At 50.8% G+C, this 18,875-nt stretch overlaps 1 protein-coding gene across 1 annotated transcript; it reads right to left on the bottom strand.

Annotated features, from left to right (window-relative positions):
- Nucleotides 1-2,199: 2,199 nt before the first annotated feature.
- On the bottom strand, nucleotides 2,200-15,454 carry LOC135824189 (uncharacterized). The gene is made up of 6 exons (XM_065336923.1): nucleotides 15,380-15,454; nucleotides 15,187-15,297; nucleotides 14,037-14,232; nucleotides 9,290-9,431; nucleotides 7,200-8,475; nucleotides 2,200-5,010 (listed from the first exon to the last, which is right to left on the bottom strand). Exons 5-6 carry the CDS (start codon nucleotides 7,609-7,611, stop codon nucleotides 4,034-4,036), a joined length of 1,389 nt encoding a protein of 462 aa, XP_065192995.1. The 5' UTR covers nucleotides 7,612-8,475; nucleotides 9,290-9,431; nucleotides 14,037-14,232; nucleotides 15,187-15,297; nucleotides 15,380-15,454; the 3' UTR covers nucleotides 2,200-4,033.
- Between the last annotated feature and the right edge of the window lie 3,421 nt (nucleotides 15,455-18,875).

The raw sequence follows: 18,875 nt of genomic DNA, 5'->3' as shown, positions 1-18,875 counted from the left end.
AAGGCAGCAGTCGTAGATCTACCACTCACTGCACTGCACTGCAGTACAACTACAAGTAGGCCTCCGCGGAATATGCCGGCATAATTTCGGGAATTATCGGTGTGATTTTTAAAACGGGAATTATTGGCAATTTTTGTGGAATAATCGGTAAAATTTGAGCAATGCCCCCCTATTTCAATTTTTTTTCCATTTTAACACCCTGATTTGTACCAAAAAGCTTGTGATCCTGAATGAGTTGATCGCCCGGTATTTCAAAAGAGAAAGAAAAAAAGCTTCCAGCCGAGTTTCACGCGAACCGTGATTTTTTTGCCCGTACAAGTGGCAAAAAACCCCGTAAAGCGGTGCGGTATCTGCAAAAAAGGGAAGAAAAAAAGCATTATTGTGAGAATTATTGGTGGAATTACGGGAATTATCGGACGTAATTTTGAGCAATGCTCAAAGGAATTATCGGTAAAAATACGAGCATATTCCGCGGAGGCCTAACTACAAGTCAAGTCCAAAAGGAGCCGCCTGCGTCCGCAGACTCACGCTGCACAACACGTAGACGTGGACGTGTTCAGTCCACGTACGTCAGTCACACGACAGCCCGCCGAAAAAAAGTTACGGTCGGGCTGAAAAATGTACGGTCGGTCGGGTGAGTCGTACCACAGACCTTCTTCAGTGTGGCCTTATGGCATTCAATTGACCGTAACTTTGGTGTTTCTCAATGGATTTGAGTGAAATTTTGACCACACTCCTGCCACTATGCTGGCCCTCAGGACATGATTAAAAAGTTCTTGCGCCTCACTGACAGGCTTTCCAGGCCGGAAAAACTCAAATTTCCGGCATAGTGCCACGGTGTGCGAGCCACCCAGGAGCCAAACAAATGCATTTACAAATTTTTCACATTATCCTGCCCATTCTGTCCGTGCGCGGGACCCAAACCTAAAACAAGTCCAGAAGCAGCCATGGGTGGTGGGGTAGGGCCCCTCAACGTGGCCCTGGAATCTGTCACAACGGAACGAGTGGGCGTTCTCTCACAGACTCCCACATACCCAAGTCAATTTTTGAATTTGTTTAGGTTTAGCACGTGCTACGAGGTCGTACCTTTGATACAACATCCAGTGCTGGGACGTCCACAGCAAGCCATTTCCACAGCGCTGCACATCAAATCCAGGATACCGTCAGAAACCGGCAAAGACTACCACTCACGTTCCGCTACTGCCTAGTACAGAATCCCACCTGACTTCTTGACACGACTCAAACTTGCCAAAGTCACTAAATCAACGTCAACTACAATAATCAAGCCACATATCTGCAACGTCACGAGGGTGCTGGCGAAAGTCCTGCTGCATGGCGGCGGGCTTCGCCCGCCGCCGTGCAGCCCAATACGTGGCTCAAAACCTGATTTTTTGGACTTAACGCAAAATTCTGCACACTTTCGCGTGTTTCCATGACACGACAAGTTGCGCACGGTCTGCTCACATTCAAATACAGTGCTGCCAACAAATGACAGCGTGCAACAAAAAATCTTTCCTTGCAAGGGCACATTTTCGGCCATAACTCTTGAACGGCTGGTCAGATCGGGACAAAATTTTCAGAGAATTTGCAGCTATTCGTGCTCTTTCTACTGATGTAGCACTCGATATGAATATACAAATTCGACTTTTCAGCGAATTTTTGGGTAGTCTGCCACCTTAAAATTAACAAAAAGCGCTAATCTGGGCTCTTCATTTGGAAATTTTCAGAGAAGGCACCCCAACTCGTGGCTCCATTGTACTTTAGATGGCTGACCGTACCACCCTGAAATACCTTCTCAACGCCCCTGATTGGCCACGGAAATATCGTTGATCGGATTGTCCAGAAAGCTACACACACACACACACTGCATAAAGCCCCCCCCCCCCCCGGCACACACACATAGAATTGCGCCCCCCCCCCCCACACACACACTCTGAAACAAGCCACAGCACCCCCCCCCCCCCCCCCTCCTACACACCTCAGACCTCAGACACACACACACACACACAAATTGGCAACAGGCATCCCCTCCCCACCCCCCCCCCCCCCACACACACACACTCTGACTCAGACATGCCCATTGCGGAAGCGATGATAGCAAACAGCTACAAGTATGTCTAACATAGCAACTTGTGCACACACAGAGACATGCACACACAGAGACACGCACACACAGAGACACGTACACACACAACGGAGAACAGTAGAAAATCAGTGTTCTTGACCACATGACACAAGAACCATGTCAGAATACCACACAAATACACTGTCCAGATAAGAAGCAAATCATGTGTATATTAACTACAGTGTTAAAGCAGCGGCAATTGTTTGCCACATCAACCAAATCCAAATATAGAAGGCAGTCGTGGAGCGTCGACTTGAACATTTCAGCATGCCAGACTGAGGGATGCCAACTGCATAATAATTAGGGCTCAAACGGTCACGGTTTTACCCCTAACGGTTAACTGCTAAGCTAACGGTCGGTTCAACGGCTATAACCTATAAGCCACGGCGATCCTGCGGACTCTTTTTTAACCGTATATTTGACTATACTCATTCAAAAAATGTACCCTATCCAGTACAACTCACACATGTGCATTCTCTTGCATGCTCATTCATACATACTCTCACACCAAGAGACCAGATATGACCGAGTTCACAGCCCAGAAATTGCGTACGCGTGCGACAGCCTGCGAAAGTGCATACTTTGCAACGACCTGATCCTCGAAAAATTGACTGAAAAGTTACTGCGTAACCGTTATCTTTATCGGTTAGCCGTAAATTCTTCGTAACCGGTCTGCAACTGGATAATCGGACTAACCGTTTGAGCCGTAATAATTATTAACAACCACACAAGCCGACCTGTTTGGGAGCTATTACGCGTTGTATTATCAGGGCATAGGCAACAATTGCCGCATACAGTATGCAATACTATGGTCCAATGCCGTAGTATCGCGAGCACCAATGTGCGTTAGACTGGCCAATGCCAGGGCTAATGGGGGCAACAATTGCCCGGCGTGTCAATACACGAGCGTACGGTAGGGATGCACTTGTGAGCACATGTAGGCGCACTTGGCTCAATGCCGGCCTGACCCACGATCCCTACCGTTCTTAGGCGTGTCAATACATGAGCATACGGTAGGGATGCACTTGTGAGCACATGTAGGCGCACTTGGCTCAATGCCGGCCTGACCCACGATCCCTACCGTTCTCCCTTCCGGGATGGCTTAGAATAGAATGATGGTTAGAGATGATGGGGTGGGTGGTGGTGCTCAAAAACTGGCCAAGGTTGTCAAGCGATCTGACTGTTGGCGCAGCAAGGATGAAGAAGAAACAGCATCGAGAGCCGGAGTAATGAGCATGCTCCGCGTGGTCCCGTGCCGGAGCGCGGGAGTTCGGAGTGCGTGTTCTGCACGGGCACGTGATGCGCTATGGCAAGTACGTGCAAATTATGTTAGGAATGTAATTGCTGGTGGGTTGCTAACTTCACTTACCGTGCCATGCACGGAAACTTATATTTAACAACCACACAAGCCGACCTGTTTGGGAGCTATTACGCGTTGTATTATCAGGGCATAGGCAACAATTGCCGCATACAGTATGCAATACTATGGTCCAATGCCGTAGTATCGCGAGCACCAATGTGCGTTAGACTGGCCAATGCCAGGGCTAATGGGGGCAACAATTGCCCGGCGTGTCAATACACGAGCGTACGGTAGGGATGCACTTGTGAGCGCACTTGGCTCAATGCCGGCCTGACCCACGATCCCTACCGTTCTTAGGCGTGTCAATACATGAGCATACGGTAGGGATGCACTTGTGAGCACATGTAGGCGCACTTGGCTCAATGCCGGCCTGACCCACGATCCCTACCGTTCTCCCAAAAATACAACATGACCCAAACAGGAATTATCGGCATTCCTTTGGTGTAGTAGCATTACTATAGTTATAGTATAATATGTATATCATATGTACACTACAGCTGTTGCTAGGGCCGTCCAATGCGGCTACCCATTAGCATAACGGGCAGAGACTAGAACAATGCCGCTGGCAATGCTCTGTCTGCAACAGGGGTGCGGACATAGCGGAGGTAGGCAGAGCTTTGCCACCTGCCGGCGGTCTTCAGCACATACTCAGGCACGCCAGCTTTGCCTGCCAGCGTTGCAGCGCCTCGTCTGAGGCTGTGGCTGCGCACGTCTGTGTTAGGCAAGGCTGTTTGTAGTAGCCTGTTGATGTTATGCGGCTTCAGGGGCGTGCCATCATCATAGCGATAGAGCGGGCCAGGTGCCGAGCCACGGGCTGCTAGGTAGCTGGTGGCTGCCGTGTGCGGGCATGTCGGCGAGCCTGTCCTCCTGACCGTGATGTCCTGGCCGCTGCCGTATTGGCTCGTCTTTGTCACACGCAGGCGCAGCTCCACGCGGTCTGGGTACATGGTCGCATCGCTGTACTCAAGGCCGGCGCCCCGTGCCGTGAAGGTGTACTCGTTGACACTGAGCAGCCCGTGGAAGGCCAGAGTCACGGCGCTCCAGAGCATGGCGCGGTTGTGCGGGCTAGGCACAGTGGACTGCAGGTAGTGCTGTACGCCAGCCAGATCGTCCAAAGTTGCGGCCGTTAGCACTTTCCGGACTGCCGTCTGGGATCTGAGCGCCCCCTGCCGGAGCAGCCGGACACGCGGTGAGGCGAAAACATCCAGGCAGAGGCCCTGCAGGACGTGCTGATGTCTCAGCGCCTGGGTGTAGAGTTTCAGAGACGAGCCAGACGAGCCGGACGAGAATTTCCAATTCAGAAAGTTAATCAGGCTGGGCTCCGGCACCGGGTACGGCGCGACCTGCCGTAGGGCAGCAAAGCGTTCGTAGGAACGCTGCACTGAAGCGTACGTCGCGTTGGAGCTGTCTGCCAGGCCGTGACGGATGAGCTCCATGGCTGCGTCATCAACTGATGGAGGGTGGACTGCGCTGGTGGTGTAGGCGCTGCGTCGGCAGTTGGGTTGAGGGTCCGGAAGCGCCGTACCTGCAGACGGGAGAGAGAATCAGCAAGATCATTGCAGTGTCCGGCGATGTGGCGAAGCAGGAGGACAATGTTATGCTGGGCGGCTTTCAATAAGCCGGCCCTGACCAAGTCCATGACCGCTCTATTTGGGGACGTGCCAGAGCGCCAGATGTAGCAGATTGCTTCGTTGTCAGTGTAGAGTAGCACTCGTCTGTCCTCCAACGTGTGTGCCCAGGTACAGAGGGCCAACATCACGGCGTACAATTCTTTCCATTCAATAGTGTGCTCAGCTTGGTCAGGAGACCATGCGCCATAGGACCACTTGCTGCCGAAAACCAGACCGAAACCGTGTCGACCTGAAGCGTCGGTGTACAGCCCGATGTCTTCGGCTGTGCTCCAGGACGGCTCGATGAGGGGCTTCCGACCATTCCATTGGCTGATGCAGGCATCCCACCACAGGATGTCAAGCTTCGCCTCCGAGGGTACGGCTACCGGTGCATCTAGGCTAGGGAGCGTTGCTGCGCTGTCGAACAGGCGTCTGCAGAACGTGCGACCCGCTGGAATGACTTTGGCTGCGAAAGACAGGCTACCGGCCAGGGACAGCAGTTCCCTCTTGGTGCACATCTGCTTCGACAGCCACGCGGCAAGTGCTAGCCGTAGTTCCCCCAGTTTCGCAGCCGGGAGGCGCAGCTCCCAGGCGGCTGTGTCGAGCTCGATACCCAGGAACGTTATTGAAGTTGACGGCGGGCACACTTTGTCCTCTCCGTCGGCCAATGGGATGTTCAGCATGTCAAATACAGCCAGCAGTGTCTTGAATTTGAGCATAGCTGCGGAGTTGGGCGGCTGGACGTGAAAGAAATCATCTAGGTAATGCAGCAAATCAACAATATCGTAATTATTAACTGCAATCCATGCCACAGCGTCGGCAAGTCTGTTGAACAGAAACGGGGAGGATCTGAGGCCAAATGGTAGTACCTTATCGACATAGTACGAACCTTCCCAAAAAATGCCAAGTAGGGGCCAGTCGTCAGGGGAAACAGGGCAGAGCCGGAAAGCGTGCTTCATGTCGACCTTAGAGAGGCGAGCTCTGGGGCCGTGCTGGAAGATGCAGCGTATTGCGTCATCTACCGTAACGTAATGCAGGGAGAATTCGTCAGGGTAAATGCCATCGTTAATGCTAGAGCCGCTAGGGGCAGATAAATGCATGATGAGGCGTATGCCGCCAGACTTCTTGGGCACGATGCCAACGCCAGAACATCGGATATTAGGGAATGGGGGTTGGGAATAAGGCCCGGCCATGTGGCCACGCGTGCATTCAGACTGAAGGTAAGCAGAGACGGCGGCAGGGTTGAGCAATGCGGAAGGGAGATTAGGGGCGATGAGGCGGGATCTATTACCGTGATAGCCAATGCGGGCCCCGAAGCGCATGTCGTGACAGAGAGAATGCACAAAATCGTTATCGGGGTGCTGGGATAGCTCTTCAAACAGCAGGGGAATATTTACAGGGGACCAAGGCGCGTGTGAGCTAATTGGAGCTGCGGGGTTGGCCAGCAGAGCATGTGGATTGGCCATGACCGAGGCGGCCGCAAGAGAGGCAGCTGTGGGCGAAGCGGCAGTTGGAGCGGACGCACTTTCCTTGGTTGAAGAGGCGGCATACTTCTTTGTCGACCGTGTCGTTGCCGCTGCTGGGCCGAAAGGAACGAGCGTCGTTGCTGCTGTTGGGCCGAAAGGAACGAGCGTCATTGCTGCCAGTGGGCCGAAAGGGACGAAATGCCCGCGCGTCAAATATAATTGTGTATAGGTCCTGGACTATTGCGTCCCACCGCATGGTTGGGTCCGCGGCCAGGAGTGAGCGGAATGATCGGTCATACTCCTGCACGGCCTCAAATCGAAATTTCCGGGCTACTTTCAGGATAATCTGCTGGTACGCAAACAGCTCTGGGGCCCTGGAGGGTGTGCTGTGGCGTAAATCGCGCAGTATGTTGTCCAGGCGTCGAGCCAGGTGTCGATGTCCTCGACCTTCCTGGAGGGCCTGTTGGCCGGTGCTAGGACCACTGCGCCGTGGGAGCTGTCGTGGTCGATCTGGAGAATGCTGCGGCTGGTGTCCCCTTGGGACGGGTTAGGCAACAATGAGCCCAGTTCAACAAATTGGCCAGTTACTACTTTATCGTGAATGGCTTTCGGCACGGTTGCATAAAACGTTCTCTTACCTGCGGGGTTCATTGGCGGTGAGACGGCAGCCGCCAAATGCGGAGCAGGCAGAGCGTCCTGCGGAGTTGCTGGTGCTTGCCGTGGGAGTGCCGCTGCGTGAGCTGGCGGTGGGGGTGCCGCTGCGTGAGCTGCCGGCGGGACTGGAGCCGCGGCCTGATTTCCAAGGGCAGCACGGACCTCCTCCCGGATAATGTCCCTCAGGGACGGAGCAGCAGTTGCCTGGGGTAGGTTCTGCTCGGCTGCCTGAGTGGCCAAGTCCTCGCGCACTGCAGTGAACTCCAATGACTCGAGCAGGCGAGTCAACAGCCTGGGTTTGGTCCCCGTTGTGTCTAAATTGCGGGCCGCCAGTTCTTGTCGCAGCTCTACAGAGCGCATTTTCTTGGCGTTGTTCACTGACAGAGATTCAGACATGGTTGCTCGGAAATGGAAAGTGCTCAATGCTCAAAAACTGGCCAAGGTTGTCAAGCGATCTGACTGTTGGCGCAGCAAGGATGAAGAAGAAACAGCATCGAGAGCCGGAGTAATGCGCATGCTCCGCGTGGTCCCGTGCCGGAGCGCGGGAGTTCGGAGTGCGTGTTCTGCACGGGCACGTGATGCGCTATGGCAAGTACGTGCAAATTATGTTAGGAATGTAATTGTTGGTGGGTTGCTAACTTCACTTACCGTGCCATGCACGGAAACTTATATTTATAGCCTAGAACCAACATTGACTAGAAACAGAGATTATAGCCTTGCGTGGGCATTTCCTAGTACTGGGATACCGCCTAGAACCTGCATATCCAAGCAATAGGTTAGAAATGTGTGTACAACGCACCTCTGGAGAGATGTCGTGAATGGTTACCCATATCAGCCTGTGGTGCATAATTATATAAACCATCGAGTCAGACAATGCACATGAATGTGACAATGATCTAGCTGTGTGTAAATACACACACCAGCATTACTCTGCTGAGTACAATGTTAAAACAATATCTGTGCTATATGATCAGCAGGTGAAAGAATGAGACACGATAACATGTCCCACAGCAGAACATACAGAGGAAATTGATAGGTTTCGATAGAGTGACCAGTGATTTGATCTAGTCAATTACATCTTAGACCTCGTGTTCAGCGAATGCGGGTTTGCAGCAAAAAACACAGGGCCACGTTAGGTGGATGGGGCAAGGATACCTTTGGTCAAGATATTGCTGCTGCTGCTGCTGCCGACTGTGACGTCTGCAGGTGATGGTAGTTTGGCAATATCTTTGTTAGGAAGTCCAGCTGTAATGTCGGTGCCTGGGAGTTGGACACGGAAAGAGAGAGAGAGAGAGAGAGAGAGACAGACAGACCGAGAGAGAGAGAGAGAGAAAAAGAGAGAGAGAGAGAGAGAGAGAGAGAGAGAGCAAGAAATCCAACGCGATAGTGTTTTATTTCTGCTAGAGAAGTGGTACAGTTTTCTTGGAGACAAGAATGCAATGATACTGAGAAGGAGAGGAGGTAGCAAACAGAAAATTAATGTGCCTTTCAACCTAAATCTCCTGCATGCAAGTGCAAATGAGAACTGGTTCAATAAGACTCGAGTATGTGTAAAACACACACCATTAGATTTTGACCATTTGACGCCCCTCGCCAGAGGCGATGATAGCGATGCTACAGCAGAAGCCATAGCAGTTTGTGATGGTGTTGCACCATTCAAAAGCTTGCAAGGCTGAAGAATTGACCGCCACTATTCAACCTGGTCTACACCACACAGCTATGAAGTGGCTTTTTCTGGCCAGTGAATCCCTACTTTTTGGTCTTTTCATTTTTTTTCACGCACACACATCACACCACATACTCCAGCATGCACTGGCTGTTGGTAACCACCCAGGAGAATGAAAGAAAAGACAGGAGGAGTCGGAGAAAGAGAAGAAAGACGTGTGTGACCATAATCGTCAGGAATCGAACCCGCAACCCATCGATTGGAAATTGCTGCACACACCACTGCACCATATGGCAGACACACACACAAACACACACACACACACACACACACATGCACACGCACACCCGACGCACGCACGCACACACACACACACACACACACACACAAAAGGCACGCAAAGCTTACCGTGGGTTTATCACCTTGCACTCGACGCTGTTTGCCCTGGCCAAACACTATCGTATTCTCAGGCAGTGTTTCTTGACTGGTCAGATGACAGCATGCCCCAGAGCATAACCAATAGTTATGGCTGACTTCACACCAATATGACCTAGTAAACAAATGACATACACACACACATACACACACACACACGCGCGCGCGCGCGCGAGCATGCACACACACACCACACTCTCTCTCTCTCTCTCTCTCTCACACACACACACACACACACAAAGTAGCACACTGAAATACAGAGGAATAAGGCAAGGAGCCTTCGAATTTATAACATACGTTATAGTCAAGTGGTGTGCTTCACTGTCCGACGAGTGCTCAATGCCCATGTAGGGCAGAGCCTTGTACACAAGAGAGAGTTTGGAAGCTTTGTCACAACTCCGAGTTTCACGTATCTCTACGATCATCAGGCAACTGATGGATCCAAAACGGGCAGCCAGAACATAAGGGGGAGCAAGGTGGGAAATTCCGAGGGGTGTCATAGGCGACGCGTATCATAGCGCAAGAGTCAGGTGCAGGCGTGAAGTACGTTATACGAACCATGAAACCGACAAAGGTGTCAGATACGACAATACACATTCTAACAGTCGAGCATGATGTCAACACACCCATACACACAGCCACTATATGGCGTAAGTGAAGACACCAGCCAAACTAGCTGGTACACACATACACACACAAACACACGTATGCATGGGCGCACTTACGTACACACCATGTACCATGTATACGCCCGTCGCAAGAGAAGCATGCAAATCTGCAAATGCACTGGATGTGCACCCACAGATTTTCTCTTATAGCAACGATAGCGAACAAGATCTGAATGAGACAGATCAATACTTGCGCCAGATAACTGTCTAATCCACACAACTGGCGAAGCCATGTGAATCGACCACCAATGCACACCTGGTCTACACCACACGGACTACATCGGCATAAACCGGCCAAGACAGTTACCTATGCACACCCTACACTTGCTGGGGTAACCAGTATAGACAGCATGCTGCTTTGATAGAAGCAGACACTAGATGCACTGGCACCTTGATGTGAAATTGGAGTTACTTTACCAACCAGCCTCGGCACGTACACACACACACAGGCACGTACACACACCTTGGACCTTGGACCTTGGACGCCCATCGCCGTAAGGCGATGATAGCTAGCGAGCCGAGCAATATCTTGCATGGCGTTTGAGGTCTCCTGACCGACCAAAAACGCGACCACAGGGGCAGGGGAATGTGTCCACCCTCTGCACAGGAGCGCGACGATGCTGTGTAAGTTGCCTCCAATCTGCGCGGTTCTGAGCTGCGTCATACCAGCCCCTATCCGAGATCTCTGCCTCCTTCAAGTCAGCGCTGATGACATCCCGGTACCTCTTCTTGGGACCATGGCGAGGGCGGGTTGCTGAGAGCTCCCCGAAGAGAACCTGTTTCGGCAAGCGGCCCGAAGCCATCCTCGCAACATGGCCTAGCCAACGAAGACGGTGGCAGCGAATCAGGTCATCAATGTTCGCAGGCAGCCCAATCCTCTGCGCAATCTCTTCGGTGGAAATCCTCTCCTGCCACTGTTTGGACCGGGAAACACCAAGGATGACGCGGCAGCAAGCATGGTGGAAGGTGTTGAACTGCTGCAAGTGGGTGGCTTTCACGGCCCAAGTCTCCGCACCATAGAACAGTGTAGTGAGTACAACGGCTTGATAAACTAGTTTCTTGATAGCAACGGAGAGACATCCACACTGGAAGATAGGTCTCTGCAGGGAACCAAACACGCGAGATGCCTTGGCAAGTCTTGCCCGAACCTCATCATCAAGGGCACCGCTGCCACTGATGGTGCTGCCAAGATAGGTGAAATTTTCCACCACCTCAATGTCCCCTCCAGAGTCCAGACGAACCCCAGGTGGATCGACACCATTCACCACCATAGCTTTGGTCTTGGCCGTGCTGACTGTTAGGCCCCACTGAGAGGCGCATCCGACGAACTCGTTGGTCATGACCTCAAGGTCCTGGTGCGAAACGGCATAGAGTGCCGCATCATCCGCAAACTGGGATTCTGTAACCTCAGTCGCAAGAAGTCGGGATTTGGCTGTTCGATCTCCGACCAGCTTTCGACCGATGCGATACCGCAGGGTGACGCCAGGTACAGATGAGTGTGAGCACCACGCAGATACAACAGCTGCAAAGTAGATGTTGAAGAGGGTGGGCGCCAATGTGCAGCCCTGTCGGAGACCATTGTTGACAAAGATGTCCTCCGTATATCCCCCACCAACTCGCACACGCGCCCTCATGCCGACATGAAGGCTCCGGATCAACTGCAGCAGATGCGGGGGCACACCAACCTTCTCCAGTACACGCCACAGCGCTGGACGGGGAATCGAATCATACGCCTTTCTGAGATCAACTAATAGGACGTACAATGGAGGGTTTGCTGGGGCCAACACTTCGAGGGTGTGCTGAATGTTGCCAGCACATATGATATCACAGTGCTGGAGGACATGCCTGCTGCGGAGACTTGGAACGACTTAGATCAGCCTCCTAGTTTCGATGAGGTGATTCGTGGCATGCGGAAGATGAACCTTGGCACGGCTGGTGGGGAGTCGGGGATTGTTCCGGATCTGCTTGTTCATGGCGGCGCTGCTTTGCATCAGCGTATATTTAACTTGATCCGTGCAGTCTGGTTGAGTGGATCCGTCCCGCCTGAGTGGCGCGATGCCGAAATCGTGACAATACCGAAGAAGGGTGATCTACATCGATGTGACAATTGGCGTGGCATTAGCTTGCTAGACGTTGTTGGCAAGCTATTTGCTCGCATCATCCAGGACCGTCTCCGCCCTTTGACCGAAAGTAACTTGCCTGAATCACAGTGCGGATTTAGGAAAGGACGCGGCTGTGTCGACATGATATTCGTGGCACGCCAACTCATTGAAAAGTCCGTTGAACACGATACACACACGTACACACACACACACACACACACACACACACACACACACACACACACACACACACACACACACACCGTGTAGTCATGTGATACAGTCAAATCTGTCGTAAGCGACTGCCCCTTGGGGTGCAGGAAAAAGCGGTCTCTTACGGCAGATGGTCTCTTACGGCAGATGTATGGTAAATCTGGCATAACGGGCATGCATACATGTATATGCTTCCATGTACTCAAATCGACGAGAATAATGTCATTTTTAATAATTTTCGTTTCTAATAATAATTAATTATTATTTGAAACTCGGATGTTGAGCCATAAATAAATGTAGAAAGGAAAAGGACATAAGGATACGAGTTAAGAGCGCTTTGTCAAATATCGTACTGGTCTCGTCATCGTCCAGTAACAATCGACATTCTTTGTTCCGTTGGGACTGTAGCTTTTGCTCGTTTTCGTTGCGCTTGCCTTCCCCTCTTTGGTCTTTCCATAACCTTGAACCTTCCAAGTAGGAAGGCTGTCGGTTAGCGCTACGCAGATGTGTTGAAGCTAGGTGTCAGGACGTCGAATGTCCCAGTACTCTTGTCAGTTTTGTGCCTAGTTATTGCACTTTCTGACTGTATATAGTATCCAGTTACAGTGATGGAGAGTTACTCTTAACTCGTATCCTTATGTCCTTTTCCTTTCTACATCTAATAATTATCATAGTTTTTATTGGATATTCGATAGAATAGGGTGCCAGGGCCAGTCGATCGCACTTGCAAGACAGCGCATTTTCACACATTGCAGTTGACAGCGCACTGGCAAGTACGTACAGTTTCGCACCTGAATGAACGAGGGTCGCGGTCGCTTACAGCAGATTTGAATGCAGCCACCGTGCATGAAATCGCGGTCGCTGGTCGCGCACAGCAGATGGTCGCTCTGGACAGATCAATTTGTATGTGAAACCGTCGGTGCACGGAAAATCGGTCGCTAACGGTAGATGGTCGCCTACAGCAGAGGTCGCTAACGGCAGATTTGACTGTATGTTTGCCCATCGTAAGAGAAACATGCCAATCTGAAAATGCACTGGATATACACGCACAGATTTTATCTTAGGCCTAGTTAGGGGCCATCCGTAAATATAGATATTTATTTAGAAACGAAAACTAGTCGTTTAGGGGGGAGGGGGTTGAGCGCCTGTTCGTTTCTCGAAAAATATCGATGCGCAGTTTGTATGTGTGGGCACGTCCAGAAAAGAAAAGAAAAAATATCGATACTATGCATCGTTTGTATTTGTTTGTTTTTGAGGGAGGGAGGGGGGAGGGGGGTTGAAGAGAAACGACTAGTTTTCGTTTCTAAATAAATATCGGTATTTACGGATGACCCCTTATACAATGTAGTAATGATAGCGGATCAAGAGTGGAACAGATCAGGACTAGCGCCAGATACCTGCCTAATCCACTCAGCTGGTAAAGCCATGCGAATCGACCAACAATACACTCCTGATGTACACCACACTGAGCACATCGGAATAGGACAGCCAAGACAGTTACCTATGCACACCCTATACTTGCTGGAGTAACCAGCGTAGTCAGCATGCTCCTCTGACTTAAGCAGACACTAGAAGCACTGATACCATGAAGTTTTACACAAACACACACACACATGCACGCGTGTGTACACGCACACACACAGACACACATGCACATACACCCCCCCCCCCCCTACACACACACACATACACACGCACACAGCGGCATGGAATTTGCAGAAGGAACAATGCACTCACCAGGTATGGGTAATCACTTGCTCCTCGATCTTGCCTGTTCATATGCTGGCTACGCAAACCGCTTCAACATGTGCAGTCTGTTCAGCATCAGCCCTTCTGCTGTCATCCTTAGCCTTTGCAATCTTGTCAACTGGCGCATCAGCCTCAACTGCACTTGTTGATTCTGCGTTGATCATGGCAAGGCACACTGCTGCCTCTGTACAGCAATACAGAAACAGTAACACAAGTTCATGTTACTGTAATGAAACCATATTCATCTCCATACAAGCAAAGGATACTACTGTCTTTTTGACTCAATCCCCCACCCTCCAACACACACACACACACACACACACACACACACACACACACACACACACACACACACACCTGTGATAGGCAAAGTTAGGCGGATTCGCGGCCGCATCACCTGACGTGTTGGGGAACACAAACTCAGTATGGTGTCAGCACAGTTCACTGCATGTAAAGTGGCACTTGCCCGCATCACCACGATTGAGAGAGCACCGAACACCCCCCCCCCCCCCCTCTCTGTTTCCAGCGAGTGATTATTTTTTCCCAATTTTGCATCCCACATCAAATCGCGAAAGTAGGCGCGCACACGAACATGCACACACACACACACACACACACACACACGAACACACACAGTCACGCTTATTCAAGAGTGGTTGACCCCTGCTATGGCAGGTCAGGGGTATCGGACACATTACGGTCACTATGATAATGAACGTACCACTCTTTGCACCGAGTATCCTGTGAATCATTAACATGCACTGGGCTCTGAAATTCCAAAATGTTCAAGGCAGGCACCCCTCCCTGACGCGTATAATGTACTTCAGACGGCTAACCGTACCCGGCACACTAAATTGCCTTCCGACGCCACTGCAGACACATTACATCACTTAGTGTTGACAAACAAGTTTAGAAAGGATGAGTTTGGACGCTTCTTGAAGCTTTATTACTTATCCAATAATGTTGTGGGCTAAGAGCCACACTTCAAATTGCACTGCTTTCTGCACTTTACTCAAAATTCTAATGGAATATTGGATTCATAAAATGGATACGCTTAGAATAGGAGACAAAATCATCCCCAACGTAAAACTAATCTCATTCAATTCCAACCATTAAACAATTCGAGCAATTAACTCGCCTTATAAACGCTATCCGCTGATCTGCTACGCACATCTCCCAACTCCATTGTGTGATACGCCAGCATCAGTGAATAATGATTAGCGTGGCACTTGCGTAACCCATCAGTACGCTGCGCAGAGCAACCAGCGGTTCGCACATAAATGTAGCAGCTATCGTACTGCAGTTCCAATCATTCAGTTTATGCTACCAACGTCCGAGCGTCTTCATCGTCAACAATAAAATATGCAATTTACACACAAATTGCAAAGAACAAAACTGTGAGGCTAGTTCTAGATTCTGTCCAAAGATTGAGTGCAATTAAATAATTCACTCAATAAAATTAATGAACAATTTTTCATGACGACATGAGCATCCGTATCCGCATGAATGCCTTCCCTACGAGTCGAACACAGCAAAGTCTGGACTCTCGCCCGGTCAAGACGACCACATGCACAGTCAGTGTGAAAGTACATAACCACTGAACCAGACTGATAACTGCTTCACACAGTGTAGATCTACAGTGGTGAAAGAAAAAAGAAGAAGGTAGCAACAGACATACGTACATGTACGCTGATTGTTGCCGTTGTTGTGCCAAAGCCAGTTTTGAGTTTGAGTGTTACGGGACTGAAATAGTCCAATGACTTTGACTGTTGTCACATTACGAGATATTGAAATAACAGTAGCTGAGTTTGGACTCTACCAGTGTTTCTTCGCGGCTGAAAACCGGCAGCACACACTACGCGTATTGGATACGAAGAATAGAAACAAGGTAGTTTTACGATTGTAGGTGTTGGTGCGTGAGCCATTCAGCGTCATGGCGAGCAAAGCGGAGAACAGCAGTCGTAATGACTCTGAAGCAAAGTGCTCGAGTCAGGATAGCGGTGAACCTGCAGCGAACGGGTCTGCCAGCACACAAGCAAGTCTTGCCACTGGTCAAGCAGATCAGGTAAGAAACATACCCGAGGCGGTGTGCAGGTTGAGAGATTTGCTAGTTGAGGAGTATTTAAGCGCAACGGTAGATATGGGAGAAGGCATGGTTGAAGAAGGGCTCAACGAACCCAGCGTTTCAGACGTGCAAGTGAAACTGATCATTTTGTCGAGACCCGAGCTCCGAGATCAGTTCAGCGACGCGAGTTTTGATTCGATTGGCGATGTGTGGCGTGTGGAACATGTTTTCACACAGGCGGCCAGTAGCTTGAAGAATATCTCACTGGAAAGTCTCTTCGATCTTGATAAAGAGCAGATGCTGGAGTTCTCTAGCGGTGGTCGAACCTATCGCATCTTGGTTGTAGCCAGTGCTGGCTGCGGCAAAACATTCGCCTTGACCAAAGTGGCTCCATTGAAATGGGCCCAGAATGAAATGTGGACGTCGTTTGACCTGGTGGTAGCGCGAAAGCTGCGACACGAGGAGGTGAGAAAAGCAACGAATATATGCTCTCTGCTTGGTGTGGAAGAGCTGGGAGAGTTTACGAGCGACGACCGCAAGAGCATCGATGGCTTTGTACGCCAGCAAGCGCATCGATTGTGCTTAATATTAGATGGTCTTGACGAGATCCGCCTTAGTGAGTGTAGTGGCTTTGTTCGTGACATCATCAACGGGTCTAAAGTGAAGGGGCTTCGTCTGGTAGTGACGTCACGGCCGTGCGTTGAGCTACTGAGCTTGTGTGATCAAAAGCAGTTTGATCGGCGTGTGGAACTTGTGGGTTTCCGGCAGGAGGATGTAGAGGAGTACATCGGAAAGGTGCTGAGATCAGCGGAAGAAGCATCGGCACTGGTAACGACAGTACGGCGTGACCAGAACCTTGCTAGTATGATGGCTACACCATTCCTGGCCATGCAGACGTGCAAGATCTTCCACTGTCGTAAGCGCACGCTGCCCCGTTGTCTCTCGGATATCTTTGAGATGATGACCATCCAAGTAGCAGAGCGTCACACTGGTGAGTCGTACAAGAATTGGAATGCCATCCCCGCTCAAGTGCGGTCCCTCATCCTGGATCTCGGAAAGTTCTCTTTCAGCATGCTGAGGAAGCAGCAGCTGATATTCACTGATGCTGACCTGGAGGCACGATCGATTGCCAGAGAAGCAAAGTTACTGGGCCTTCTTGTACTGGCCGACAACAGCAGCAGGGATAAGGACCGGTTATGGATGTTCAGCCATCTGACATTACAAGAGTCTCTGGCTGCTCGCTACGTGGCTGTACACAAGACAACAACATTGGCACATGTTGTTCACCTGGTTGAGTCACTGGGACCCCAAACCAGCCACTTACGCACGTTCTGGATGCTGCTGACGGCTCAGCTGGATGCGGAGAAGGCTGACTGCTTGATCAACGGTCTACTTACGCGGGTAAAGTCAGAAGAGCGAGACGTGCAAAACTGGGACGGTGACAGTGAAGGTTTGGCTGAAACGATGGCACTGAACATGTTCCCACTTGACATGCTCGAGGTCCTCAGCGCCGGATTAAACTACGAGGAAATACATCGCCTATCGGAAGAGACGCTATCTGACCGAATCGACGGACGAAGCGGCAAACAGTACGTCGAGAATCGCAGTAAATACGGTCGATCGTCTACCGGTGAAGAATTCCTTAGTACAATGTTGCTGGCTTGGGTGGAACGCTGCCCGGACGCAACACCTGCTACACTGGCTACTGCTCTCCGACGCATGGGTAAAGAGGTACTCGCACAGTCTCTTACTGCCAACAAGCCAGATAAGCCACTGCTACAGAACAGTCCCTTCCACAACGATATAACGGAGGAGCATTGCAGAAACTTGGACCTCGCCTTGCTGTGCTATGCTGAGTATTCTCATCACCATGGCAACGACACCCATATGTCCAGTATTGCTGCTGCATTCCAGTGCATGAATGTAGAGATCAGTGGTTACTACCATCCTGCAGTGTTGCGTGCCTATGATGTAGCCATCAATGTCCACCATAGCAGTGTGAGGACTGTGTACATACGTGGCCTGGAGCCCTGTGTCCCAGTGTCACTGCCAGCATCGTTACTCAAGTGTAGCAACATCACCAATCTCCGTATCTGTATTTGTACCTGGCAGTGGCAGGAGATTACCTCCGTTATCAAGTCATCACACCTACAACTGGAGAAGATCTTGGTGGATTTCTGTCTTTTCCGTGATTCTTCCGATAGCAGTTTACGATCACACCCAGTCAACACCCAGCCAGCACAGCCTACAAGCAGTGGAGAGGTAACAACATCGGAACAGGTCACCGGCATCCCCGCACTGCTCCTGGCCGACGTACTTGCCGACGTTCCCCGTCTCAAGGAATTCGCCCTGGACTACTGTGACCATATTGACGAGGAGGGTCTGCGCATGATCTGCACAGCACTGCATAGTGCATCACATCTGTCTGAATTCCGCACTCATCAGTCCCACTGGGCACACTGCATCAATGTCCTGACAGAAAACCTGCACACTGCCTGGCCCTGCTTGACGGCGCTGAAAATCGGTGATACGTGGGAGACACTACTGCAGGATAGCCCAACCGATGATGACGTCACTGCATTCCTGCATGCCATCAACAGCCATACCTCACTGCAGACACTAGCAATCTCGGCCAGCCATACTGAACTGGCCCCCGTGGACGCCTGCAAACGTCTCTTCAGCAGCAGTTCCTATAGATCTTCCTTGGACACGGATCTCCGCCTAATACAGTTGTGGTAGTACGGCAGCTATCTTGCCAGTAC

Source organism: Sycon ciliatum, chromosome 9 (genome assembly GCF_964019385.1).
Source record: "Sycon ciliatum chromosome 9, ocSycCili1.1, whole genome shotgun sequence".
Taxonomy (NCBI): domain Eukaryota; kingdom Metazoa; phylum Porifera; class Calcarea; order Leucosolenida; family Sycettidae; genus Sycon; species Sycon ciliatum.
Note: the sequence above shows the minus strand (reverse complement) of the source record. Positions and strands in the feature narration are given on the sequence as shown.

Bases quoted from the DNA above. Each gene is read 5' to 3' on its own strand.
- LOC135824189 (XM_065336923.1), bottom strand. From the start codon at position 7,611: ATGTCTGAATCTCTGTCAGTGAACAACGCCAAGAAAATGCGCTCTGTA. The intron at 5,011-7,199 runs GTAAGAGAACGT...TCCCGTCTGCAG, and splicing joins ACCGCCAATGAACCCCGCAG to GTACGGCGCTTCCGGACCCT.